Raw genomic sequence first — 25465 nt, 5'->3', positions numbered from 1 at the left:
TTGACACTGTGTGTGTGTGTGTGTGTGTGTGTGTGTGTGTGTGTGTGTGAGAGAGGGGGTGTATGCATATGTGGGAGTGTGTGCATATGTCAGGCTAGTTGTGGTTTTTGATGCTGAGCCACGCTGCAAACCAAACTGCCACCTTGTTGAGTAGACACGCTTGAATCTGTAACAAGTTGAGGCAAGTTGGTGTCTCACCTTGTGCATGTGTGCATGACTTTTATCACCTTCCATCTTACAGCAGCTGCCAAGTTATTTACCCATGTGGAGACAAACAACCCAGTAGCAATTACTGGAAAGTGTTGTGTTGGAGATGCTGAATTTTAAGTCCTTGCACAATAAACACACACAGGAATGTACCCTTGCCTGTTGGATAATTAAGAGTGTGTGGATTTCCAAAAATAAAAAGGAGAAAAGAATGAGTGTATTTTCCTCTCAAAGTCAAAAACCCTAAACTTTATTACCCCGTAGAGGGGATAAGGAGGTAAGAACATCATGGGCCTCTTCGGACTATAATTATGTTGTATAGATAAACTGAAACAGATGGATGATTTCCTGTTGGGAATTTTCAAGAAAATTCACAAAGAATAAGTAAAGCATTTTTTTTGTCTGTGGATATGTACAAAACTTGTAGCACCTCTGTATCCTATGTGGTCCACAAAGATCAACACCAGGAGAATAATTAATTTCATCCAAATTGCTGTCACATGCAATTCACTTTTTTGCTCACTGTTGGATAACTACATCAAATGATCTGTGCATGTGTGTGATCGTGACAGCGTATTTAGACTCAGCCACATGCTAATTCGTCGGCAAGTAATAGCAGTGGAGGCAGGGATTGTGCAATATCAGCGCAACACATTTGGCCAGCTGCTCGAACTGGCCTCTCGCAGGTCTGCTGTGCAGCCTGAAGCCTGAATGATGACTCTCAGCAGCAGCTCCTGCATTTGCATTTGATGCAGACTTCTTGCAGACTTCAGTAAGGGGACCCAGCACCGCGGATGACTCTGAACTCAACAAAACTTTTGCTGGATCGGAGGTTAGAGCAGAAATAAAACACCAATAAAGTACTTCCGCGTCATCGTTTGGACCTTGTTCGAGTTTAAAGACGTAGTTCGCGTGTAACTCGTGTTGGGTGTATTTAAAAACAGCTCCGGGTTGAAGCGGAGCAGACGGAACTAGCTTTCCTGGCGGAGTAGCACTAAATCTACAGTGCAACAGACTACCGGCGCACAGTTCACCGCTGAGCTCGGAGCCAGACAGAGTGCGCTAAAACTGGAGGGTTTAACTCCGGGATGCATCGGTGTGGCGATTAATGAACAACAACATTTTATCTTTAGCCAAGCAACGCTTTCACCTCCGCTGAGTTGGACCGTTTTGAAGAGCGGTTGTTCGCCTGGACTTTCTCGACACTGGAAGGACTTAAACTGAACTCAAGATGTCAATTTTGCCTTTCACTCCCCCAATTGTAAAAAGACTTTTGGGCTGGAAGAAGGGAGAGCAGAACGGCCAGGAGGAGAAATGGTGCGAAAAGGCGGTGAAAAGTCTCGTAAAGAAGCTGAAGAAGACGGGACAACTGGACGAGCTGGAGAAAGCCATCACCACCCAGAATATCAACACCAAATGCATCACCATACCGAGGTAAGGAGAGTCGGAGCGCTGCAGTGTTGACGTTTAATTAACCTTACATCGTTAACGCAGTCTTTAGCTACCCGTAGCATGCTCACCTTAACGTAAACATGTGTGACATCCTTAACCTTACGTCACAGATACGTTTGACATGTCCACTTCCTGTCTCGCGTCAAATATGTAGCTATTTATGTATATGTAGATACCTATGTAGCAAAACGGTGGCTAGTGTGAGTTAATACTTAACGAGCTCACAGAAAGCTACAAAATCATCTTGTCAGTTCGCCCAGCTGACATGCCATCACATGAACACTTTACTTTAAGTCAACTGAAACGTTTTCTCTTTTTTTTTTTGCAGTTTATTGCGATGGAATTGACGTTTTTACTGGCGTCACGTTGTTGAATAAAGAGGATGCAATGTGTGCATTGAGTAGCCAGCAGCGCACATGCAATTCAAAAAGCACTAATGGAGTTCAAGTTATATAACTTGGCCTTAATCTGGGACACTTTCTGGCGGTGTGGGCTTGTGTTGGTGCGTAGGCGGCTCTGTGGAGCTGGGCTCTTGTGTCTCCTTTCAATGCATCTATACAACCATTTGTCTATCGAAACAGCATCTTATTCGTTTAATAAACGCTGGCATTCAATGTCAAATTGCTGCTCGTCATTTGTGGCATTCAGTTCAGTTAGAAGCAGTCTCTTTTCTACGAAGGCTGTTGCAGGTAAGAGCTTGTGAGGTGCTGTTTGTACACAAATCATGTTTGCCAATAGTCTGAGTTTGACTTATCTGAGTTCCTAAACATCATATTAACATCATATTAGCAGGAGTAATGTGGAATTAAAGGTTGTGTCTGTCTTAACACATTCCAACTCATGAAACTGCCTTTGAAGATATAACAGGACAGCATCTGTTACATACACTCATGTACCAGCACTCCTAGCTAAATAGTATCCACCTCATGTACAAGTACATCAGAGGGGGTACAGCTGCAGTGATTAATCAGTAAATCAACAGAAAATTAATGAAATATTTTGATAATCAGTGGATAGTTTAAGTCATTTTCTTCAATGCCAAACACTCGCTGGTTCCAGCTTATTAAATGTGAGCTTTTGATGTTTTACTTTGTTATACAAATACATATCTTGTGGGTTTGGACATTAGAATACATTGGAAGGTGTGGACTGTGCGTAAAAAGGCATTTTTAACAATTATCTGACGTCCAGACCAAACAATTAGTCAATTAATCAGGGAAGTAATTGTCAGATGAATCGGCAATGAAAACAATCGTTGGCTGCATCCCTAAATGATTGTAATCTAATTTATAGAAAAGGCCTCAAAACAGCGCAACAATCTATGGTCTCCAAATGATAGCAAAGTGGAATCAATACCCATCCTTAAAAGTTTCAACAATAACAATAGCATTATAACCTTTTTATAAAAGTAGGGTTGCATTACTTTCAGTTAGATGTGACTCATAAACTGGCAACAGAGTGTAGAGTGTGATTTAAGTATATACACCATTTCTTTGCAAGTTGTAAGTGACAAAATAAAGATCTCAAACTTTTGAATGTGTCCACAAAACCTCACTTGCATATGTGGGCAATTTAGATTAAATACCACACTGTGTGTCAGATGGAACTTGAGCCCTACTCTGGGCACTCCCACATTCTTCATTGCCACAAGTGTGCATATCACAGCTTGCACAGGCCCGGGCCAGCTTTCGGAGTTAAGCCTACCCGGAAAGTTAAATAATGTTTGTCATGATCCAGGTTTTATATTTCCCACCACTAATACAGAGGGGAAGAGGAGGGAGTGCATTAAGATGACCCCAGATCAGGGCTGGCTGTCGGTGTGGGCTAACACTGTCCCTGGAGAGCTGCCGTTTCTATTAATTCCCCTACGTTCTGGCTGGCTGACAGCAGCTGCCTGCGTGTCCAGGCCTGTTCATGCGGAGGTCAGCTCCTATCTCTCTGACACATGTACTCCCTAATGAGGCTCATTGCTACCCCTCTTGATGACGGTCAGCCGTGATGCTGAGTGCTGATGGAAGCAGGCGCTGTGCATTGGTTGAGCCGGGCGTCAGCTGGTGGATTAGCAGATCAAGTATCTGTTGGGGGACTTTAAGGCAGGATTATTAAATAAGGGGTAAAACAGGTGTTTTGCTCATCACAGCTGATCGAGATATCTTAGAGGGCCAGATGCCAGAAGCTGATTTTTTTTAAATCTCAAGACTTAATGTCTTCTTCCAGTTGTGTCAAACAAAGTTAAGTATGTTTACACGTTTTGTCCAAAGCAGCTCCTTCCTGTAAGTTTTGTCTGTCAGACTTGCCTTGCCAAGTGGTAGAAATGAGATGTTTAGAAGATTTGGGAAAGCCATCTGTCAGATTTTAAATGCTAGACGGCATTTACAATACCGTGACTGTCTCTGGTTAGAAACCATGGTATCACAACTTGGTGATTTCGGTCCATAAACAGGTGTGTGTGTGTGTGTGTGTGTGTGTGTGTGTGTGTGTGTGTGTGTGTGTGTGTGTGTGTGTGTGTGTGTGTGTGTGTGTGTGTGTGTGTGTGTGTGTGTGTGTGTGTGTGTGTGTGTGTGTGTGTGTGTGTGTGTGTGTGTGTGTGTGTGTGTGTGTGTGTGTGTGTGTCCCAGCATGTTTACACTGGAGATAAAGCCTGCGTCCCATTAAAAAAAACTCAGTCACTTTGATTTAAATTCCCAGTTGGAAACGAAGACTAGACTTCGCCTATCATTTGGGCATGGCTGCTGCTTTACTCGCTGTGGTTTTCACAATGAGTTGTTTTCCCATTTTCTTTTAGGAGCAGTAAGCAAAGTGAATGCTGGGGCTCCTGTCCAAGTTCAAGCCTTAGTCACTCAACAACAAGCAATTGTGGTGCTGACCTACCCTCCCTCCCTTCCTCTCTCTTTTTAAATCCTTTCTTCCTATGAGCTGTAAACGTGGGTTAGTCACAAACATCGGTGTGTAAAATGCGTCAAGCCATGAAAGTCTCCCAGTTTGCGATGGTAGAGGGGTGGATGTGTCGTGTGGGAGCCTGCACTGTTTGACCGTGACAAGATGACTAACGAATGACTTAACTTCTGTTGCTTAAGGAGACTCTTGTGCATTTATAAGCAGAAGCCCCGTCTGTTCCCGTTATGGATTGGTAAATATCTCAGGTGGTTATACTGTGGCTGCCCAATAACTAAATATTCCAAGGCCCCTCCAGTGACCCTAGAAGATGTGACTCTTGTCCGTCTCTTGAGCAAAATAGACACAAAGTTAGGGGTTGAGGGAGGAAGTCGGATTGGTCGACAAAACACAAGACTTTGACGCAAGAGGCTGTTTGGTTCCTGTTTCCTACCCATCGCCATTGTTGGTTAATTTAGCGATGGCCCTGACCTTAACTAAGATGTTGAAGATCCCGTAACGTTGAGGAAGTACTTATTTTAACCCAAACCACAGTGTTTCCTGAATACCAATACGTTATGAAACCATGACCTTTCCTCAACCCGAACCAACACTTTGCAAAGGTGATTTGTAACTTTTTTGGAATAACATTTGATGTCCCACATAGCCTAAAGTGACGCCTTTATTTAGTCGGTTTTGTTTAATGAATTACTTCAACAATGGATTCTCAAAGTTGTTGTCGATAAATTGTCAAAAGTGGCAGATGTGACTGAGGAGAGACCTTTACAAGCTTAACTACTTTTGTAACGATGGATAGAAATTAGTCCGACGTTGAATTTAGGAGGAACCAGTTGGTCAACAGTCTCTCAATAGCTTCTTGCATCGACTAGTCTTTGAGCCAAATGCAAATTATTACATAAAAATTCTCTACCTGTCCGTAGCAGTCCGGTCATGTTTGAACAGAGAACTACGTATGGAAGCCAAACAATCATTCTTAACAGAAAGATAAACACATGCATGTTAAAGGCTCTGTGTCGAACAGGGATTTGGGGTGAATAAGTTTACATTGGAGCTTTCAGAGCAGAAACATTTGTAGGATTCCAATAGCAGTTTAGTCGGGGATCACTGGTGGTATATTACAGATGATTCAAGGTGTGTGTTGCATGTTTGTGTGCGTTTTGTCTTTTCGCAGACCCTGGGGGATTCCTCCCTCCTACCTCCCTTAGCTTAGTCCGTCTTATGGCTGGGGAGTGCTTTCGTCTTGTCCACACACATCCCTCCTGGCAGCGGGACTACAGTCTGATTCACACCGCTGCATGTCAGGGCAGGAGGGAGGCAGGGAAGGAATCCCAAGTACAGAAATAAAATATGGGATGAAACAAAAAAGACAGGGAAAAGAAAGATTATGGGCTGAATGAGAGACTCAAGAAATAAAAACCCAAAAGAAATACTTAAGCAATCCCGCGGTAGTCTTGTGTAAATCATGGAATTATAGAAACCTGTGGTCACCATTGCGAATCAAGATTTGTTATCTGTGTTCTTGGATCAAATAGGGATTTTTAAATCAAAATTGTGCCAGTTTTAGACTATTTTGTAGAAAATGTGTTTTAATTTCAAGGAAGTTATTGAAAGAATCTCTTTGTCGTCATTAGTGACTCTGGTATCATGTTGTCTCTTCCCAGTCCTAGTTGATACGTTGACGCCATCGTACAGTACAAGTGTTTATTAGCCAGATTCATGCTGTCGGGGCGCTAAGTGAGGGACAGCATGTAAAGGGAAATACAGAGGGACGAAGTGGAGTTGGGATTCCCAGTGTTGTGTCTGTCTGGTGCTGCAGGGGAGAGCCTGTCATCATAGTGGGGGAGTGTGATTTAATGAGGGAGGAGGATGACACATGCATTATAGACAGCAGAAGACGGGATATGAAGAGGGAAAGGGACAGAGATGAGAAGTTGGAGAGGATCCGAGTTTTGAAAGAGAAATGTAAAATCAGAAAGCCAAAGGGTTTAGCTGAAGGAAGAGAAGGAGACAGAATATTTGGCAGCGTATTGGATTCTCAAGCTTATCGGAGGAAGACTGCGGTTCCAGTGGTTTGCATGCAGAGAAAGAAACGCGCTAATAGCTGAGAGAGAACTGGTTTGTTTTCCTTCTAGACAGCCGTCCAGCATCAGAAGAAGTGTGTCTCTGTGTGTCTGGATGACAGACAATGCACACAGACACACACACACACACACACACACACTGCAGCTACTATGTCCAGAAGATATTGTGTATACTTGCTTTGCTTCATACGTCACCTGCTTGAATGCCGCACATACATACTGCACCACTGTCCTACACATCCTGACGTTTAGCATAGCACACGTCAGTGCGTGTTGTTTCAATTGTGTGAGCTAATGCTATTTTTTTTATTTATTTTGCCATCATGTCTTTTGAACCAGTTGTTTGTCATATTTCACACATGCTTTTGTTTCCGGCTGTGGTCAAAGTTGGTAGAATGATGTCGCCAGTGAAATGCTAAAACAACAACTTTTCTTATTTTTTTTGTCGATGAGAAGCCAAAGACAGAGTGATGATGATTCACTCTCAGATATTTAACTTTAAGCAACACAGATTTGGAACGCAGTGGATTTAATTTTTTTGTAAATGTTATATAGCTGAAGGTAAACACTGTCATGACACACACACACACACGCTCACGCTCACGCTCTCGCTCTCTGACTCCATTGGGTATCTTACATGTCAAGTATCACACCTGAGTCATCCGAGACAGCATTGTTGGACAGGGACGCGATACAGAACGGGTCACAGAGAGTTTATGTGTGTTGTCTGTCTGGGTGTGGTTGGCTGCTCTAATGATGGTGAGAAGTCGCCTTCAATAGTTGGGTTCAGGATTCCTTTCACTGTTTGATCTGCTTGACAGAAAGTGGATACTGTTGAAGTGTGTGTGTGTGTGGGGGGGGGGGGGCTACAGTACCTGTATTTTGGTGTTCACCTTGTTGTCATCAAAGAGTTTTAACCACAAAAAACTGAATGAGTCAAAGCTCAGTGACTTCACCTGCTGTGTGGTTTACTGTTTTATAATGTGTATAGTATCATAATATTGTGATGACATTTTTATAGCTGATATTTCTGATCTTTAAGTGAATAACAGTTTTATTCCAAAATGAATACATAACAAAAGATAAGATATGAAACAGTTTCTGGACAGTTATTTGGTTTTAATTGAAATTGAACTGTAATGTAGTTTAAACTTAAAAGTCAGTATTTACTTCTAGAAGACCGCGTTCAGGCCACTTACTGATTGTATGTCATCGTACGTGTGGTCTGTGTGTACGTGTGTATGTGTACATGTGTGTGTGGTTAGTCAGCTCAGAGGAATGCTCTCCCCGGGTTTGGAGGAGGGCGTCGGCGGCTGTTTGGTTTTGGGCTTGCTCCGGGGGTGGAGAGGGTTAGAGAGACAGCTCTGCCTCGACTTGGCCTTCTCACTATCTGCGGGGGAGTGCACGTGCACAGCAAAGAAACACACACACACACACACACACACACACACACACAGACACGTTCCCCAGACAACAAGCCTGTCTTTGTGCTCCTCTGGCCACCACCACTGCTGCTGCTGCAGGGTGCTGGACTACAGCTGGATCTGTGTGGGAAACGTGAATGAGCAGGGGTTTAAAAGGAGGGACAATTACTTTTAAGCCACGAGTACAAGTGGAAGTTTTTTTTTTTTAAATACAGAAAGATAATTTTTACTATTAGGTTGTCTGCAACATTCATCCTTGAATCTGCTCTTTAGATGAGAGCGCCACTTCATCGCAAGGAAAAGAATCAGAAACTTTAGTCTCGCTAAGAGCGCCGCAGACACTTTACTGTCAAGAGCACCCAATATAGCAACACAAGGGGCCGTGGACCCAAACCAAGAATGTGACCTGAGGGACTTTATCTGTCAGGATTTGTGTATTATTTTGAGCTTGTAATGTACTTTATGATTAAAATATTGCTCCCTATGTATTCTCCCAACATGCCAGGTCTAGGTTGAAGCGTTAGTGATGATTTAACTTACCTTATTTTGCCGGACTGCTTTTGTTGGCCAGTCCAGAAACATGCAAGTAATTGCAGACCCAAAATTGTGAGACGTGAATGTGTTCTGTGTGTGTTAGGCCAGTAGTGGACTGTTCAGGTGTCAGATCGGGCTAGGTATCAGTTTGTAATAAGACAAGTCATCTTGTTTACTTATTCTTTGATCAGATGGTTCCTGATTTAAATTCCATTCAAAGTAGGGCTGCACCACACATTGTTTCAGCATCAAAACTGTTTATCGAGCCTCTTCATTTTTCCTGATTGATGCATTTAACTTTTAAAATGTAGCATACAAAAATATATATTTCTCAAGTAATTCATATCGGCTACCCAGTCCTTGTCGTGGGTATACTCTACCTCACTCCCAGTGCATGTTGGGATAGACTCCAGAATACAGAAAATGGATAGATGGATGACAAATATCCTCTAATGTCTTGCGTTGAAATAATATTTTATGCTCGTCCCCAAAAGTAATTTGGTAAGAATGGAGAAAACTTATTTTTTGCTGACCTGTCAACAGTAGTGTACTTTTCTCTTCATATTTTCAGTACGGGAATGTTTTCTTTGCATATGCCACACTTTTTTAACCGTTAGCCACACAGCTTAATTATTTCGGCCTATTTTCAGATCATCAATCAATAATCAATCAACACTCAATCTCAAGGCTCCAAAAGTAATCAATGGTTTATTATCAATGATGGAAAAGTCATTTAAAATAACAAAGTGTTCCAAAATGTGTAGGCTACTTTAACTATAATATCAAAAACTTAAATTTAAGCTCTTCATCAAATCACACTCCATTCTCAAACATACTGCAAAATGTCACTTTGTGGGATATTGTATCCAGATGGAGTTATGTGTTAACAGAATGAACAAACCTACACTCTGGAAAACAACTTAAACTGGACTGTGGAGAAGAAGTTATTGATGACTTGCATGTGGAATATTTTCAGTCATTCATCATTTTGCTGCTGCTCAGCTCATGGAGTATTAGCAGTAAAACTAATGGTTCCCAGTCCTCTATCGTGTCCCCGGTCCTTTGAGTCCAGACTATGTTTTTTGTCGTCCGTCTGCTGGTTTCTTATTTCACACACTCCAGCCCTGTGATATCACCTGTGGGCTACACTGGCTTTTCTCTCACCCTCTATTCTAGGTTATCTTCCCCCCCCCCCCCCCTTCTTCTTCTTTTGTAAGGAAAAGAGAAGTCTGATGGCTTTTCCAGAGAGAGTGGGAGGCGTGCGTGTGAGACACGTTCCTCTGTGTGAGTTGCACCACTGCTGGAATGTACTCACAAGCCAAGATTTTTGCACTTTGAGCATTTTTCTTTTGTGATCAAGTTGATGGCTGCTGCCCTGCAATTATGAAATATTTGTGTAAACCAAAAAATCTGAACAAGAAAGATGTCCATGTGACGATCCAGCTGAAGTCTAAGGTTTTACCCTCTATCCATCATTATCAAACAACAAGGACTTATTTCTGGGACGGCAACAAATGGTAATTTTCATTATTGATTAGTCTGTTTATTGTCTTCTCAATTAATCTCTTGATTTATAAAATGTCTTGTTTTTGTCCAGAACCTCAAAGATATTCAGATTAATATCACATGAGACATAAAAGCTGCAAATGCTCATATCTGGAAAGTAATATGGTTGGATAATACGCCGATAAATAAAGTGAGATGGTAAACATTTCTATTTATCCCGTCAATAGTTCTGGTTTTGTTATTATAAGAAAAAAGAAATTCAAGGAATATTTGATTTTTGCATCTGAATTAGCCAGAAAAGGATAATTTATCGTAATTGAACGATTGTCGTCATAATAACTTTCATAAATCATCATACTTTTGTTAAACCACTGTGCAGGGTTGTTGTCTGATAGGCTTTAAAACTAATGGAGGTTACTCCTAATTGATTTAATTATCTCAGGGTATCTGAAACAACACGCCCCCCAAAAGCTGCCCCTTGTATTAATGCCTGCTTGTTCAGACCAACACAGGGACGTAGTTAAACCCCACGTCAGTGACAGAGCTGAAGAGTAGGTTCACATCTGGCTTTGCGGTCCTCAGTATGGACTTTAAGGTTATTGTTGTTTAAATAACAAATTAACCCCTCCCTCCAACTAACTCAAGCGGGAGAGAAAGAGAGCTTGTAGAGAGAACTGAAACTCTTTTTATTCCTATGATTATGTAATATGATTAACTCTGTTCGCAGATTCGTTGAATGGTGGCACAACAAGAGATTAACCTGTGACAACAATCGTACCAGTACAGTGGTCCATAATGCATTCATTGTTGTATGAGACAGGTGTCCTCCATTGAAGCAGTTTTAGGGGAAATTAATTCACCAACAAGCCGTGTGTCAGGGTTCAAAACCGAACCTTTATTGCAGCCCCGTCTCCAGAATTGGTGGATGATTTGTGTCTTCACGTGTTGTTATTGGAAGACGGCGGCCGTCTGCTGCATGTCATTGGACTGCAGCCCTGTTGGTCATGGCTCGACAGACCGGCCACAGACTTTATGAAAGGCACAAAGGCCATTTCAGCCTCACGCCCCCACCCTCACCCCTCACTCAGTGCTTGGACGGAGGCAGGGCGGTCGGGACAGACGGAGGAGATGGAAGGGGGGGGGGCGGGGTTTAGGGGCCCAATCACAGACACTCAGAGCTGCCCTGAGCTATTGAGACAGTCTGCCAGCCCTATTGTGCAGCAGCACCCTCCTTTCTTTATCCTTCATCCACTTTGTCCTCCCCCCCTCTGTGCTCTCATAGGACAGATTGGGACTGGAGGTCCTGATGTTTACACGCTCTTGCAGGCATTTAACATAACCAAAATAATGTCTTTTAATGTTTGGATTAAACATGAGAGTTTAGCAGCCTAAGGACCAATACTAGAGACAATTCTAAAAGGTGTTTTAGGTCCTCACAGTGTTTGCTGGCATCTTGTTGGTGAGCTTAGACTTTCACTTGAGTTAGAAGCTTGGCAAAGTTGTCAAAAGGTCTGGGTGTGTGTGTTTGTTCATCACTGCTCGGACCTTCGCCAGCCTGAACACACACACACACACACACACACACACACACACACACACACACACACACACACACACACACACACACACACACACAGTGTATATGTTTGTGTCACTGGGTATGCCTCAGAGTGTTTGTTTTGACCCCCCTCCCTCCCGAGCTCAGTGAAGCTCAATCTGCTCTGTCTGAGTCGGTTTTATGAGTCAGCCAAACACACACACATGTAAAATGTGTGTATCTTCTACTCACGTCACAATCAGTCACATCTACGTCTCCTCCCTCTTTTCGTGCGTGCGTGCGTGCGTGTGTGTGTGTGTGTGTGTGTACACATTGCCATCCCTACCATTCACATAAACAGAGCTGGTTGGGCATAAAGGTCGGGTTCAGCCTTAGCTCCGGGTCATGAAACACAATGATGTTGACACAATTTCCCCTGTGGCAAAAATAATCTATACCAATTTGTCCCTTTCTTTTTTTGGACATCCATTTCACTGTGGCTCCCTGTTGACAGAGACACGTCTAGCATGTTTTAACAAGCTGACATGTTGTCTCTACAGTAGAAAATAGAAATCAATGCAGGACAGAGAAGTGGAGAGTGATTTTGATATTTCCACAGATTTTTTTTTTTTTTTAGTTATTGAGTCATATTTCTCACTCCTACAGTAAACGTTACATTTTTTGTTTGTATTAAATAGTGAAAAGGTTCATCAATCGATCCATTAGTTTGTCGACAGAATGATAATTGTCAATCACTTTTGAAAAATAATTGATTCATTTTAAAATGTATTTCTCACAACATTCCCTTGTTCTAGCCTCTGGGTGTTGGCCTAATAAACGAGCAATTATTTATACATTTATATAATGATGATGATGATGACAAAAATACATTTCATTGGGATTTTTTTTTTTAAATTTACAGACCAAACAATTCATCCATTAATTGAGAACATAATTGCCATGTTAATTGTTAATTAGGGTTTTGTGTTTAATCTACGGGAAAGTTTATTTTTTATTTTTACCACCTTTTACAATTTTAAAAACACTATTACATTTGAAAGCCAGATTTAAGGCACACAGAAACACAATTTTACACAAAGTCAATATTGCAAAAACTATCTTAACCAAAACAAAATAAAGCTCCGACATCAGCGTCCCAAAAGTCTTCATCTGAGTTGTGACTTAACGAGATTAGTCTGCTGTGATCTGTGTTGACCAGTTTCTGGTGCTGAAGGTTGATAACTGGTGACCTGGATTCTCTGAAGCATTGAGATCCCCCCCCCATGTCCACCCAGCAGGGAATCTGGGGTCATAGTCTCTCCCCCCCCCCCCCCCCCCCCATACCTGAAGCACTCTGAGCTCTGAGGTTGCTTGTGTGCTGCTGGCTCTTCCTCTCAACAACAGGCTGAGGCTTGATGGCGGTGCAGGAGTGGTTTTTACAGTTTGTTTCCCATTAGTTGTTCATTCAACATGCAGTAGTCATAACTGTCTTCAATACACTGAGTCATACAGAGTCAGGGAGGTATATTGTGTCTTTGGATCAGTCTGTGTGTTTCATGTGGACTGTGTTTTGACTGATGCTATTGTTTACATTTAATAAAACTACTACACATGAGAGTAAACTGCTGTGGTGTGTGAATAGTACGGTATAAGCCAGGTACCTTTTTGAAGTAGAGCTATGGAGCAATGTATTGCATGTCTATAACATACGTGTGTGTGTGAGTGTACGGACACCTACACACATGGATGTTAACAATTTACAAAAGAGCTGCAAAGATTAGTTGATTAGTGAATCAACATGAAATGAATAGGCAACTATTTTGATAATTGATTAATCAAGTTGTTTTTCAATCATACATTTGGTGGTTTCAGGGTCTCAAATCTGACTATTTGCTGTTTTTTCTTGTCTTCCATAATAGTAAATTGAATTATATTTGTGTTTTAAAGACACTTGATGAGGTGGGCTCTCTGAAATTGTGATGGATATTTATCGCCATTTCATGAACCAAACGATTAATTGGGAAAATAAACGGCAGATTCATCGCTAATGATCATCACATGATAATCATTAGTCGCAGCCCTAATTCACAATTCCAAATATTGAAGATGTTTTATGAGGAAAGAAATGCACTGAACAGGAAACACTCATTTGTTTACAAGAAGAGAGGGGGGTTTCTGCCTAAGCATTTGGTGATATTGGTCCTAGTCACTGCTGCTGCTGTATGAAGTCATATTCATCGTGTCTGCTTGAGTGAGTCTTTTGTGCTGCATTGTGTGCAGTTCAGCCATTGAACTTATTAGAGCGACATACCTTTACTGTGCGGGGGCTTCACAAAGAGAAGGACACGGAGTACTGTCGGACACCAAATGGTCAGTAATGCTCTGCAGTTTGTGCTCGTCTGTCTCAGCCCACGCAGAGTCTAGCCCCACCAAACACACACATACCACTGACATCAGATCAGCATGTCAAACACACATCTGAGCATTTATCAGATCTAAAGAGCTCCTACCTTACAGTAGAACCACAGTAACGCTGCATTAGTATCATTCCAACGTTCTGGTTAATTTTCACAGTCGGTGCTCTTATTAGTTGAATATCTTGTTCCTTTCAGTTTGTCGTGGGTGTCGGCATGTGATCACTGTTCCTCTTCTCAAAACGCATTTCATGCGTTTCCCTCCCGTCATCATGACTTTTGGACAATTTCTCATGATTCACTTTTGTAGCTGCCGTTGTGCGTGTAAGCTACGAACTGTCTTTTATATTTTTCCAACCCTAAAACAAGGTTGCAAATTTAGTCCGTTAGTTAAACATCAATTAGCTTTAAATCATGTTTAAGTGACTTTTGAGGCGATTTACAGCGGTACTCTCTCTCACAAACTTAAAATAAATGATGCAATGAATGTGGTAATGAAAAACAGCAGCAATAAATCATGACCGTACAGGCCTACGCCAAACACAGGGAAACTGAAATAGAAAAGAGGAACATCTGCCACATGTAGAACCTCACAAACCGACATTTGACAAAATATTACACTACAACTTTAAACATGTTGACACGATCATCAGTATTAGCTTTACAAAGACGGGTGTTTAACTTGATCGCGTAATAACCCGAGGTCTTCCTGTTTAATTGTCTACTCTTTGGAAGTATCCACATATACTTGTGGGAGCAGCCAGATCTCTCAGTGTTGAATGTTTTCTCTCAACACTGAGATCTAAAGCAGAGTCGTGGGCCAAGCGCTGTCTGTCCTTGATTTCAAGAGCCTGAAGTCTGGGAGGTCTGTGATCAGACGATGTGTTATCATGAGACATCCTTAGCCATTTTACATGACATGATAGATCTATTATTTGTAATATTATTATGTTGCTCACTTCCCTTTTTTTGATGTGTCAGCAGTGACAACCTCCATAATGTTGCTGTGGCTCACTCTGAAAAATGACTTTTTAACAGACAGCACAATACATCTCTCACAAAAAACGATTGTACGATGAGCAAGACACCGTTTTTATTGAAAAACAAACTGTTTTATGTGTTATTGATTGGCCAGAATAGCATTTCATGGTTGAGGACAGCTTTGCTGTCAACTTCCACTTCTCTACTGGACCACTAAGATGTTTAAAAAAGACAAAGACGTGGGTGCTTTTTTTTTTTTTTTATAAACCGTGACATTGGCAACTGAATTGCAGCTTTTCAATCATGAGATGTTTCCCCTTTCAGTATTTAGGGGATCGTAGGCTTATCGGGTGCAGGGTAGTTCATCTGAATTATTCTGACTTATTATCACAAGATGTGGACCCTCACAAGGCTGCTGGATGCAGTTCTGTGATGTGGGCATCAGCACTACAGCTCTCCCTTTTAGGCTTTATGGATGTTTTTCAACTTTCCTCCCGTGATAGTTTCACTCTTCAACTGTATACTTCTGTGCTCCTAAAGTACTCCGACACCATTTAAAAATGCAAGACGCCCTCCCCCCAACACACACACACACACACGCATTCTTTCCAGCCCATTTTTTAAGTACAGGGACGATGAATGAAAGCTTTTGCCATGAAAAATTCAAACACTATTCTCTGCTTGCTGGATGTACAATGGCTGACCCAGATGAGGCACCGCTGAGCTTTCAGTAGTTTAACGGTACACGGCCTTGTTTTTATTTGGGGACTGACATTTGTCCTTCTAAAGGGCTTTAGCTTATGCCGTTGACCCTTCCTCTGTATTTGTGTGTGAGAGTGAGTGGGCGAGACAGAGACACAGGGGCCATATGTGGTCGTTGCCTCTTGCATAAGATGATCAGTGTGTTTTTGGGTCATTGTGCTCAGAGATTACAGGCTACATCCCCATTACGACAATCTGCAGAGTCAAACTACCGCTCATTACTATCCAGCAGCCTAAATCATCAACATAATGAAATTCCTGTTTATGCATCCTGAAATGTCACTGCCGGTTGTTTATTATTAGACATGACCTCATAAGCAGCGGGCACACAGCTGGGACCTTTGTCAGTGGAAGAGCCCAGACAACAACAATATCTATAACAGAATCTAATATGAAGATCAGTGTTATGTCCTTTATTTATAAATATATTCATTATACTACACTGTGAAAGAAAAGGTTTTATTCTCATACAAGTGAGTTTATTTTTACATTTTGGTCATGGACCTTTGTCGGGTGTCAGTTTTAATCAATACATGTTTATGCTAAAGCCACAGGCTGTAACTACCAATCAACAAAGAGGTGCCATAGCTCAACCGCCTGAGACCATAACCACATCGCTGACTGTTCAAAACATCTTTAAAATGAGACTACCAATACATGTTGAAGTCCTTAGAATACAAGTTAAGATAGAGAAAAATATTTCGTTTTTTATTGGGCAAAAGTTCACAAAGGAGATATGGAAGACAGATCAATAACTAGTCGAAGTTGCGTATCATAATTTGTAAATTTGTCATAACCTTGATGAGAATAAACGTATACATAAACCAGTATGTCAAGCAAAGTGTTTCAGGTCATTGACCAGCCTCTGCTGCTTCCTCCTCTCCTCCTCTCTGCAGGTCTCTGGATGGCCGTCTGCAAGTCTCCCACAGAAAAGGTTTGCCTCACGTCATCTACTGCCGTCTGTGGCGCTGGCCCGACCTGCAGTCCCACCATGAGCTGCGGGCGGTGGAGCTGTGCGAGTACGCCTTCCACACGAAGAAGGATGAAGTGTGTGTCAACCCGTACCACTACCAGAGAGTAGAGACGCCAGGTACGAGAGCCTGGAGCGCGTTGATCTCTGATTCTTCAGATTCCATCACAGTGATAGTTTCATCATGTTCTAACATGAGTTTTATCCAAGAATTTTAAGGATGGTGTTTGACACTTTGTTCAGATTTATTTATCTTTTCTTTTCTGTGGAATGATCTGGCTTTATTCTAAGACACACTTTTTATCTATAGCTTATCTTTGTGCTATTTTATTGTTTTATTGCATCATTTTATAATTTAGTTGTTGAATTGCTTTGCATTACATATTCATTCATATTACCCAGACATAAAACCAATCACTTTTGCTATCTTCTAAGGAACTGCTTGTTGTGTGTGTGTGTGTCTTTATGTGCATTATACAGTACTCCCACCAGTGCTGGTGCCCAGACACACAGAAATCCCCAGCGAGTTCCCACCTCTGGATGACTACAGCCATTCAATCCCAGAAAACACCAACTTCCCTGCTGGCATTGAGCCCCAGAGCAACTACATACCAGGTACCAGCATGCTGCCGAACATGACTCACACTCGGCTGTTACAACGTTATACAGGAGTGTGGATCGGGCAATGCATCACTTTATTACTCAGTTCTTTGCTAAAAAAAGATTTGATTTTTTTTTTTTTGGACCAGTAGTTGTTCAGACAGTTTGGATCTTTGATTTTGGGTTACCCACAAAGAGGATCCTATTGGTTAACCTGCTCTTTTGTTCATAATTTGACCACTTACGAGCCTCTTTTGTCAGCAACTTGTGTGTCTTTATGTTGCGTGTGTTTTTTTGCGTGCAGAAACGCCACCACCCGGCTACCTCAGTGAGGATGGAGAGACCAGCGATCACCAGATGACCCACAGCATGGACACAAGCTCCCCAAACCTGTCGCCTAACCCCGTTTCACCAACACATACCAACAACTTAGGTACGTTGTTATGTGTGTGTGTGTGTGTGTTTGAGTACTTTTCTGTCTGTCTGGCTTCCCTTACAGACAAATGTTTCAGAAGCGTAACTCCCCAGTGGGAATTCTCCGTTTGATTTCACTCCAGTTGTGTAAGAGGAAACCAGGTGATGAAAGGAGCCTTTGTCTTCCCCGTTGAACAAGCCAAGACACCATTCAGCCCCGACGAACTTCAATGACAACATCCTACGTTTATTCCACCAGGATGGAAATAGGCCAGGGGGCTTGGCTGGAAAGCCTCTGATGAAATCACAAAATCACACCGGTTTCATTTGGCTCTGTTCTTGTCGTCAAAGCCAAGGATAAATGTTGAGGTTGTTAGAGAGTGGCCATGTCGAGGGGGAAAAAGAACAAATTACCAGAACCAGTTGAAGTTACTGAAAATTATCGTGGCTAAGCCTGTAATTTGATCCTTGTGGCTCCAGAGTCCCACCAGTGAGGGTTGAGTTTCCACATTTTGTCTGGTAAAAGCTTCTGGGAAACGGCGCATGGGTTTGACATTTTGTGACACAAGCGCAGACTGTTTTCGTTGGTTGTGTTTGTCTGCCCCCTCTACATTCACCTCAGCCCATTTTCTCTCCCTTCTATTCTGTTTTTAGACAGTTATTCTTCTGGTTCCATCCTCTCTTATCCTGTTAACCTTGACTCCCGTCTCCTGTTACCCGTTTGTTTCCTCCTGTATTATTTCAAGCTTTGAATTTCCTATTGATCTGCACATTTCTATTAACAACCACCCTACTATGTACAGTGTTGCACTCCATTCACTGGTCTCTCTGTCTGTTTGACTGTCTTTCTCCATCCCTCTCTGTGTCAGACCTTCAGCCAGTGACGTACTGCGAGCCGGCCTTCTGGTGCTCTATTTCCTACTACGAGTTGAACCAGCGAGTAGGAGAGACCTTCCACGCCTCACAGCCCTCGCTGACAGTCGACGGCTTCACGGACCCCTCCAACTCCGAGCGCTTCTGTCTGGGCCTGTTGTCCAACGTCAACCGCAACGCCGCTGTGGAGTTAACACGCAGACATATTGGTAGGACTCCATTTACTGCGCATATGATGCTCCTTTTCTATTGATTTTACTCTACCTTTTGTAATTAATGCTCATTTCTACATTGAGGCATTTCACCTGAGGAGTTTGTTCTGTCTGTTTCCTTCAAGGCCGTGGTGTGCGGCTGTATTACATCGGAGGAGAAGTGTTTGCCGAGTGTCTCAGCGACAGCGCCATCTTTGTCCAGAGCCCCAACTGTAACCAACGCTACGGCTGGCACCCTGCCACCGTCTGCAAGATCCCTCCAGGTGTGTGTGTGTGTGTGTGTGTGTGTGTGTGTGTGTGTGTGTGTGTGTGTGTGTGTGTGTGTGTGTGTGTGTGTGTGTGTGTGTGTGTGTGTGTGTGTGTGTGTGTGTGTGTGTGTCAAACTGACAGACACATTTTCCAGTTGTGTTCATAAAAAAACGTCCAGTATGAAGTTGTGTTGTCCCATCTGGAGACAACAATGTGTGTTTGTCAGCGACTTTCTACCGCCAGAATTTTGAGCTCTTTCAATATCTGGGGCAAAACTGACAACATTGGAGGACCTGTTTTGGTTGCTAAATTAGGATTAATGGATGATTCAGAACAGATTTACTGTGGCTGTATCACTACAGCAGAGGACACATCCAACCCATCACTTTCCTTCACCACCAGTCCAGGAATCTCCTCTTTGGCTGAAGTGAAATCTGTTTAATATAAAGGTTCTTCTGTTCCTCAATGGTCTGTTTACTTTGACCACATCATTTGTAAAAGTGTGAGGAGTGTTACAAGTTTTCCATAATGGTGGTTTTGTTGTCTTGTAACCCTTTCAGAAAAGCACCTCTTTTCTTAAATGTCGCGGCAGTGCTACATGTTGGTTTCACATAAAGTTCATGACCGCAGTCTTATTGGGTTAAACCACTTTCAACACAACACAAGTCAGAAGTGAATGCTGTCAGATTAACATAAAGGCTGCACAAGTTCACATACACAGAGAAATTAAAGTCATATATTGTTCACCTGATTAAGATCACTGCAGTGAAGATCTCACCTTCCAGTGAGATGAAAATAAAATCACTGTATTGAAGTATTGAACCGTATGAATCAGCTGATTCTAGGGAGATTCCAGAAAAGAACTTTGTAACTTTCAGACTTATCTTATTAACTTTGATCTACAGTTTCCACCCATGTTTAAAGGAATGCCCCACTGATCTAACATTGTACTCCTGTAGCATTGTTCAACACATGATTGACGGTATAAAAAAAAAAAGATATCAGAATCGATTCAGCAAGACCAGAAATGTCATCTTTTTATTCCATGCTTTCTTTCAAAACCTGGTGCCTCTATTACCCACGATGCACTGTGACATCACCTGAGGCACTTTATCAGGTTTCAGCTCCCTCCAGAGCCACAAAAAGCTTCAAATAACAACTTCCCCTTAAAGCCAAACCCTCCCGAGTCTACATGTCTAAACAGAGTGAAACCAAAGTGATTGTGACCCGTTGTTGTTGTGGTCTGACTTTTGGTTGTGTGCCGGTTGTTTCCCTCCAGGATGTAACCTGAAGATCTTCAACAACCAGGAGTTTGCCGCCCTGCTGGCCCAGTCAGTCAACCAGGGGTTTGAGGCTGTCTACCAACTCACCAGGATGTGCACCATCCGAATGAGCTTTGTCAAGGGCTGGGGGGCCGAGTACAGGTAAGCTTCTGTCACAGATCAGGTCAACGACAACCCCTCACTCACTCCCTAAACCCCAACCGCTACAGAGCTGAACTGCTTAACAGCTGATAAAACCCACAACCAACTTGTCAGCAACATTAGAAGCGCGGTTGTGCAGAGATCAAGTCCTTAACCAGCCCTTATGTAAACACAGACAATACAAACAAACGGGCTGTGAATCACATCCCACAATCCGGCCGCCCCCACGCTCGCAGGCATCTGCTCACACTCTGGTGAATCCGGTGGATGACGTCGCCGAGTCCTCATCAATAGAAACAGGCCCCGGTCTGCACGGCAGACTATTTTTAAACAAACGCATGTGCCGTGTCAAAAAAAAAAAAAAAGAGAGATGTCAGACTTTCCCTGTTCCATCCCCTCCCTGTTTTCCATACGGTCTGACTCACTGATAGTAAGGAAGGAGGAGCTGGTGATTGGCTGAATGTTGGCTCTGTGCAGGAGGTTTCCTCAAGGGGGGAAACTTTAGAGCTGTGAGCGTCCTGTCCAGACCGAATGAAGACATGTGGAGACGGTTAAAAACAGGATTCAGGTTACTGGACCAGCCAGGCCTCCACCCACACCCCACTCCCTGTCTTTTCCCATGCTGGCTGTTTTTTTTTTTAAACTCTTTTGTCTCTTTTACCTGTTCTGACAACAGAAAATGAACAGACGGGTATAAAGATGAATGAAAAATCTTGCAAAAACTATGATTGTTACACCTAATTTAATCAGTCGGGAGCGTTATTACCAGCACTCATGAAACTAACCATGTAAACCAGAGGCAAATCACGCAGCTGGCAAGTGCCTCTGTTCATCTGGCTTGCCAACGCATAAATTAGATGTATAACAACGTACAGGAAACATTTTGCCTGCTGTTGTTCTTGGCGTCAACTGAGAGATTATGGTGTTAGTTGTTTTATTTACTTGCCTCATTCTAGCCGCCTTAAAACATGGGCTTTAGGTTCATCACTTGTAACCGAAAGAAATGTTCTGAAAAACAGCACAGCAGAAACAAGTCAATGGCAGAGCACAGAGGCAGAAATGACGGGTTGAGGAACACTTTTGGAAATCTAATCCCTCTTTTTTTAATTTTTTTAAAGTAATTATAAACTACATTTTGTAACACAGCGTCTGAAGTGTTTTCTGGAGCCAAGGCCAGGCCCTTTAGGTATAAGAGCTGTCACTTAACTCCACTTGCGCTCATACATTATGTTGTGAGCGCAGTAAGTGGTTTTGTATAAAGCCGGTAGGGAATTAGAGAGGTGCCAAAGGATGTGGAGATCAAGAGGTTGAATGTCTGGAAAATGGTTGTTTGTGTTGCCTCTTAACTTTTTATTTTTCAAGAACAAAAGAAAAGATGCGTAAGTGGAGAAACCGTATCATCACTTTGTACATCCAAGGTTTTTCAGAGGTATATAGAACAAAGGTAACACGTGTTTATGAAACAAAACTTTATATTTTCAGTTTCAGTATGATACCCATAAATTACTTTTTTTATTTAAAATCATTCAAACTCTAGTTTTGGCTAGGTCATCACATTTATTCTGGTTCAGCTGAACTCATCACGATGTCGATGAAGCATTTAATACATAGACCAACATGTAGACATGTAGACAATGTAGACATGAAATATAGATCTGAACAACACCAATAGAAAAGAGATCAGGGGGCTAAAATGACAGTAGAATAGTTTGACTTTGCTGACTTTGTAAGTTTACTCGTTCTGCTCTAAACGGCTCTCCCAGTGTGCTCAACATCTGTTTCTGCTTCCTCCTCGTGTGTCTCTCCCAGGCGACAGACGGTGACCAGCACCCCCTGCTGGATCGAGCTGCACCTGAACGGCCCCCTGCAGTGGCTCGACAAGGTGCTCACACAGATGGGCTCCCCCAGCATCCGCTGCTCCAGCGTCTCTTAGGGGAAACCTTCGCCCACCCACTTCCTGTCAGTGACTAAAAACACACAGACTGCATGCAGGCACGGCTACACAAGTACGGAAACACAACGAGCGCCCCCCCCCCTTCATTCAGCCAATCCTCAATCTGTAACTTAGTCCTTCCTCCCCACCAGCTGTCAGTAGCACTTTTTATATACATGTTGTTTGTGGCGAAAGGGGACAAGTGCATTAAAGCAGTACCATGTAAGTATGATCTCAACATTTTGTCCAGAATTATTATGATGGCAAAGTAGTGCCAGAAAGGCTGAGGCAATGGGAGGAGTTCGTTTTATTTTTTTTCAATTAAGAGATTCTCATTTCTTTCCTCTTGATTCAATTTCATTTATTTTTTATGATTTCTACGTTTTGTTTGTTTGTACAGATGTTACAGTGAATATAAGAGAAATGGACGTACTTTTTTTTTTTTTAAGCATTAATAATAATTTTGTAAAGCATGTATAAGATCATTTTAAATGCATTTCACTTGACTTTGTTTCTGTATTTGGGCATTTGATTGGTTATGAAGACATTAACAAATGTGACCCAGTGAGATGGATTGAAAATGAATATTATAATGGGAATGTTCAGCCACCATTTGTAAACACTGTGTGAAGCAACATACTTAACGTCTAGTACAAGCATGTGGTTCTCATACTGTCATATGTTACCCCGACAAGGCAAAAAGCACAGTGTTTAACTACAGATTAGAGTTTCAGACAGGAACAAATCAGTCAAGATTGAAATGAAGCCTACAGGAGTTACAACTCTTAAAACCTTACGAGTACTTAAAGACTGGCATTCATCAAATGTCATCAGGAGGATGATGCACTTTTTAAAAATGTTAATATTCTAGCAAAGCAATGTCGGCAAAGTACATTCAATGGCGGTTGCAGTTGACAGCTGCAATAGTTCTTGTCAGAAGGTTATATGAAATATATCCTGCATTGATTTCAGGAAACTTTGCCAATTTGCAAAATACTTTTGCAGCGTTCTATTGTGTAGTAGGTAGTATTATGACTTGAAAACATCTCACATACTGTACTGTTCAGCAGACTTTTAAGTTAAATTATTAATTGAGCACACAAAATGTAGTTGGAATACTTGTGTGTGTGATATAAGGCTGTGTAAAGAGAGCAGGAAGATGCCTTTTGCTTTTTTAATTTTCTCTCTCAGCAGTCCATAACATTGGTCTTGTTTTCAGCCATCAGTGATATTGACTTTTTGCACACTCAAGACCGTGAAAAACCGCTGAATTATGTACAGAAACCAGTGAAAAGAACAGATGCATGACCCTCGAGACTCTACAGTCTATTTTGCTACCAATTATTTTTCTAGGACAGTAAGGTGATAACGTGCTTTTGCATGACATGGCAGAAAATACTGCTCGCGTGTCTGGGGATACAAACCTTGTATTTTTCTACCTGTGAAGACGAGGCAGTTTCAGTACAAAGTGACATGTTTGGACGGATAGAGGCGTGTAAATAACAGTAGCTTCTCAAAATCTGATGTCCCTATTTTATTTCTTTCTTGGTCTGTGTACATGTCGTACAACACGTCTTACAATGTGACCGTCAACCTTTATAATGTTGATGCGTTTTGAAACAAAAGAACAAAAAAAAAAAAAAGGCTTAAAAATGAGAGGACAGAGAATGTTGAGAAAAGCTTTCTGCTGAAATGGAAAAGCGTACTCTCGGCTTTGATCCTGTTTCCTTTCAGCCACCCACTGTGGTGGAAGTGGATCGATTTCCTTCTGGCTCTAGAACACTAGACAAAGACACAGTGGGTGAACACAGACAATATTTTGAATCCTTTCACAGTGCTTATTTACATTAACCCAGCTTTTGATGTTAATGCCAGCCCAGTGGTGCTAATCTTTAACATTTTAGAGACTCGAGAGAACAGCAAAGCCATAAGATTTTAGCGTTGTTTGATTTTTAATCTCTATTAAATAATTATGACTATAATGTGGGATTGTTTCAGAGACGGTAGCATCTACCAATCTGAGACATGACGGCTTTTTCGAGAGCTTCTTGTGTCCTTGAACGCAGCGGTCCTCAATGTAATTACCCAGTAGGGAATGTTTTTTATACACTCTTCAAGTTATAGTGCTTGTGCTTTTTCCTCCTTGTTTAAACTGTTCACTGTAATCGTTATTAGTTGTGATTTATGTATTTGTGCTCTGAATTGGTCTTTTTAAATGTCTTGTATAAAAGTATAGCCATTATTTTTTCTCTGCCTATAAAAAAAAAAGTTGATGTGATGCTTTTATATTTCTGTCTTTTATTTTTCTATGAATAAAATCTATATCTGGTGGGGATAATGGAGCAGAGTAAGAAGCAAACCACATCTGTATTTCAGTAACAGTCAGAGTTATTCTCGTCCTCTGATTCACTTTGTTGCTAATAGTTCAGCATTATAAATCAGAACGTACTAACTTGATTTTAGTTGTGTGTACTTAAATGTAGTTGTTGAAGATCTCTCTGGACACATTCCAGGTTTTACGCTCCTCTTGTCTATTTTCTTCTGTAGTTCGGGGATTTCCTCGTCTGTGCTGGATAATTTGCCGCTGTCCTCAGAAGCAGACACAAACCGTAATTACAGGCCCAAAGCAGACACTCTCTTGGCTCTTCTCTTATTTCTACGTTTCCAGCTCATGCAGAACATAACCGTGTCTGCTGTCACAGAGGCACGCCATGGCTTTGAATGTGAATGCAGGGCTTTGTTCCGACACCCTTAAGGTAAAGAGAGGGCTGAACAACCTGCGAGGCATTTCAGAAACCCCGACACTTGTGGTGTCAAGTAGTTTGACTGCATGAGTAAATCAATCGTTGAAGTGGCAGGAAGTAAAGCCTAATGGTATTTCATTCTACTGGTTTACGCCTTAAAATATCATTCATTTGAAAACAATGCAGTAGTATACTGAAGCAGCAACTTCTGCACGGTCAGCTTTACATCACGTCTCCACCACAGTCTCCTGTT

General features: G+C 41.9%; 1 protein-coding gene across 1 annotated transcript; it reads left to right on the top strand.

Annotated features, from left to right (window-relative positions):
- The first annotated feature begins 1024 nt into the window (after positions 1 to 1024).
- smad3a (SMAD family member 3a) lies at positions 1025 to 24815 on the top strand. Its single transcript, XM_076078704.1, has 8 exons — positions 1025 to 1641; positions 16690 to 16883; positions 17244 to 17378; positions 17668 to 17796; positions 18647 to 18859; positions 18988 to 19125; positions 20391 to 20535; positions 22345 to 24815. The coding sequence occupies exons 1-8, from the start codon at positions 1439 to 1441 to the stop codon at positions 22466 to 22468; spliced, it is 1281 nt and encodes a 426-aa protein (XP_075934819.1). The 5' UTR covers positions 1025 to 1438; the 3' UTR covers positions 22469 to 24815.
- The last annotated feature ends 650 nt before the right edge of the window (positions 24816 to 25465 follow it).

Source organism: Anarhichas minor, unplaced genomic scaffold (genome assembly GCF_050575085.1).
Source record: "Anarhichas minor isolate MPS153535 unplaced genomic scaffold, ASM5057508v1 ptg000067l, whole genome shotgun sequence".
NCBI lineage: Eukaryota > Metazoa > Chordata > Actinopteri > Perciformes > Anarhichadidae > Anarhichas > Anarhichas minor.
Note: the sequence above shows the minus strand (reverse complement) of the source record. Positions and strands in the feature narration are given on the sequence as shown.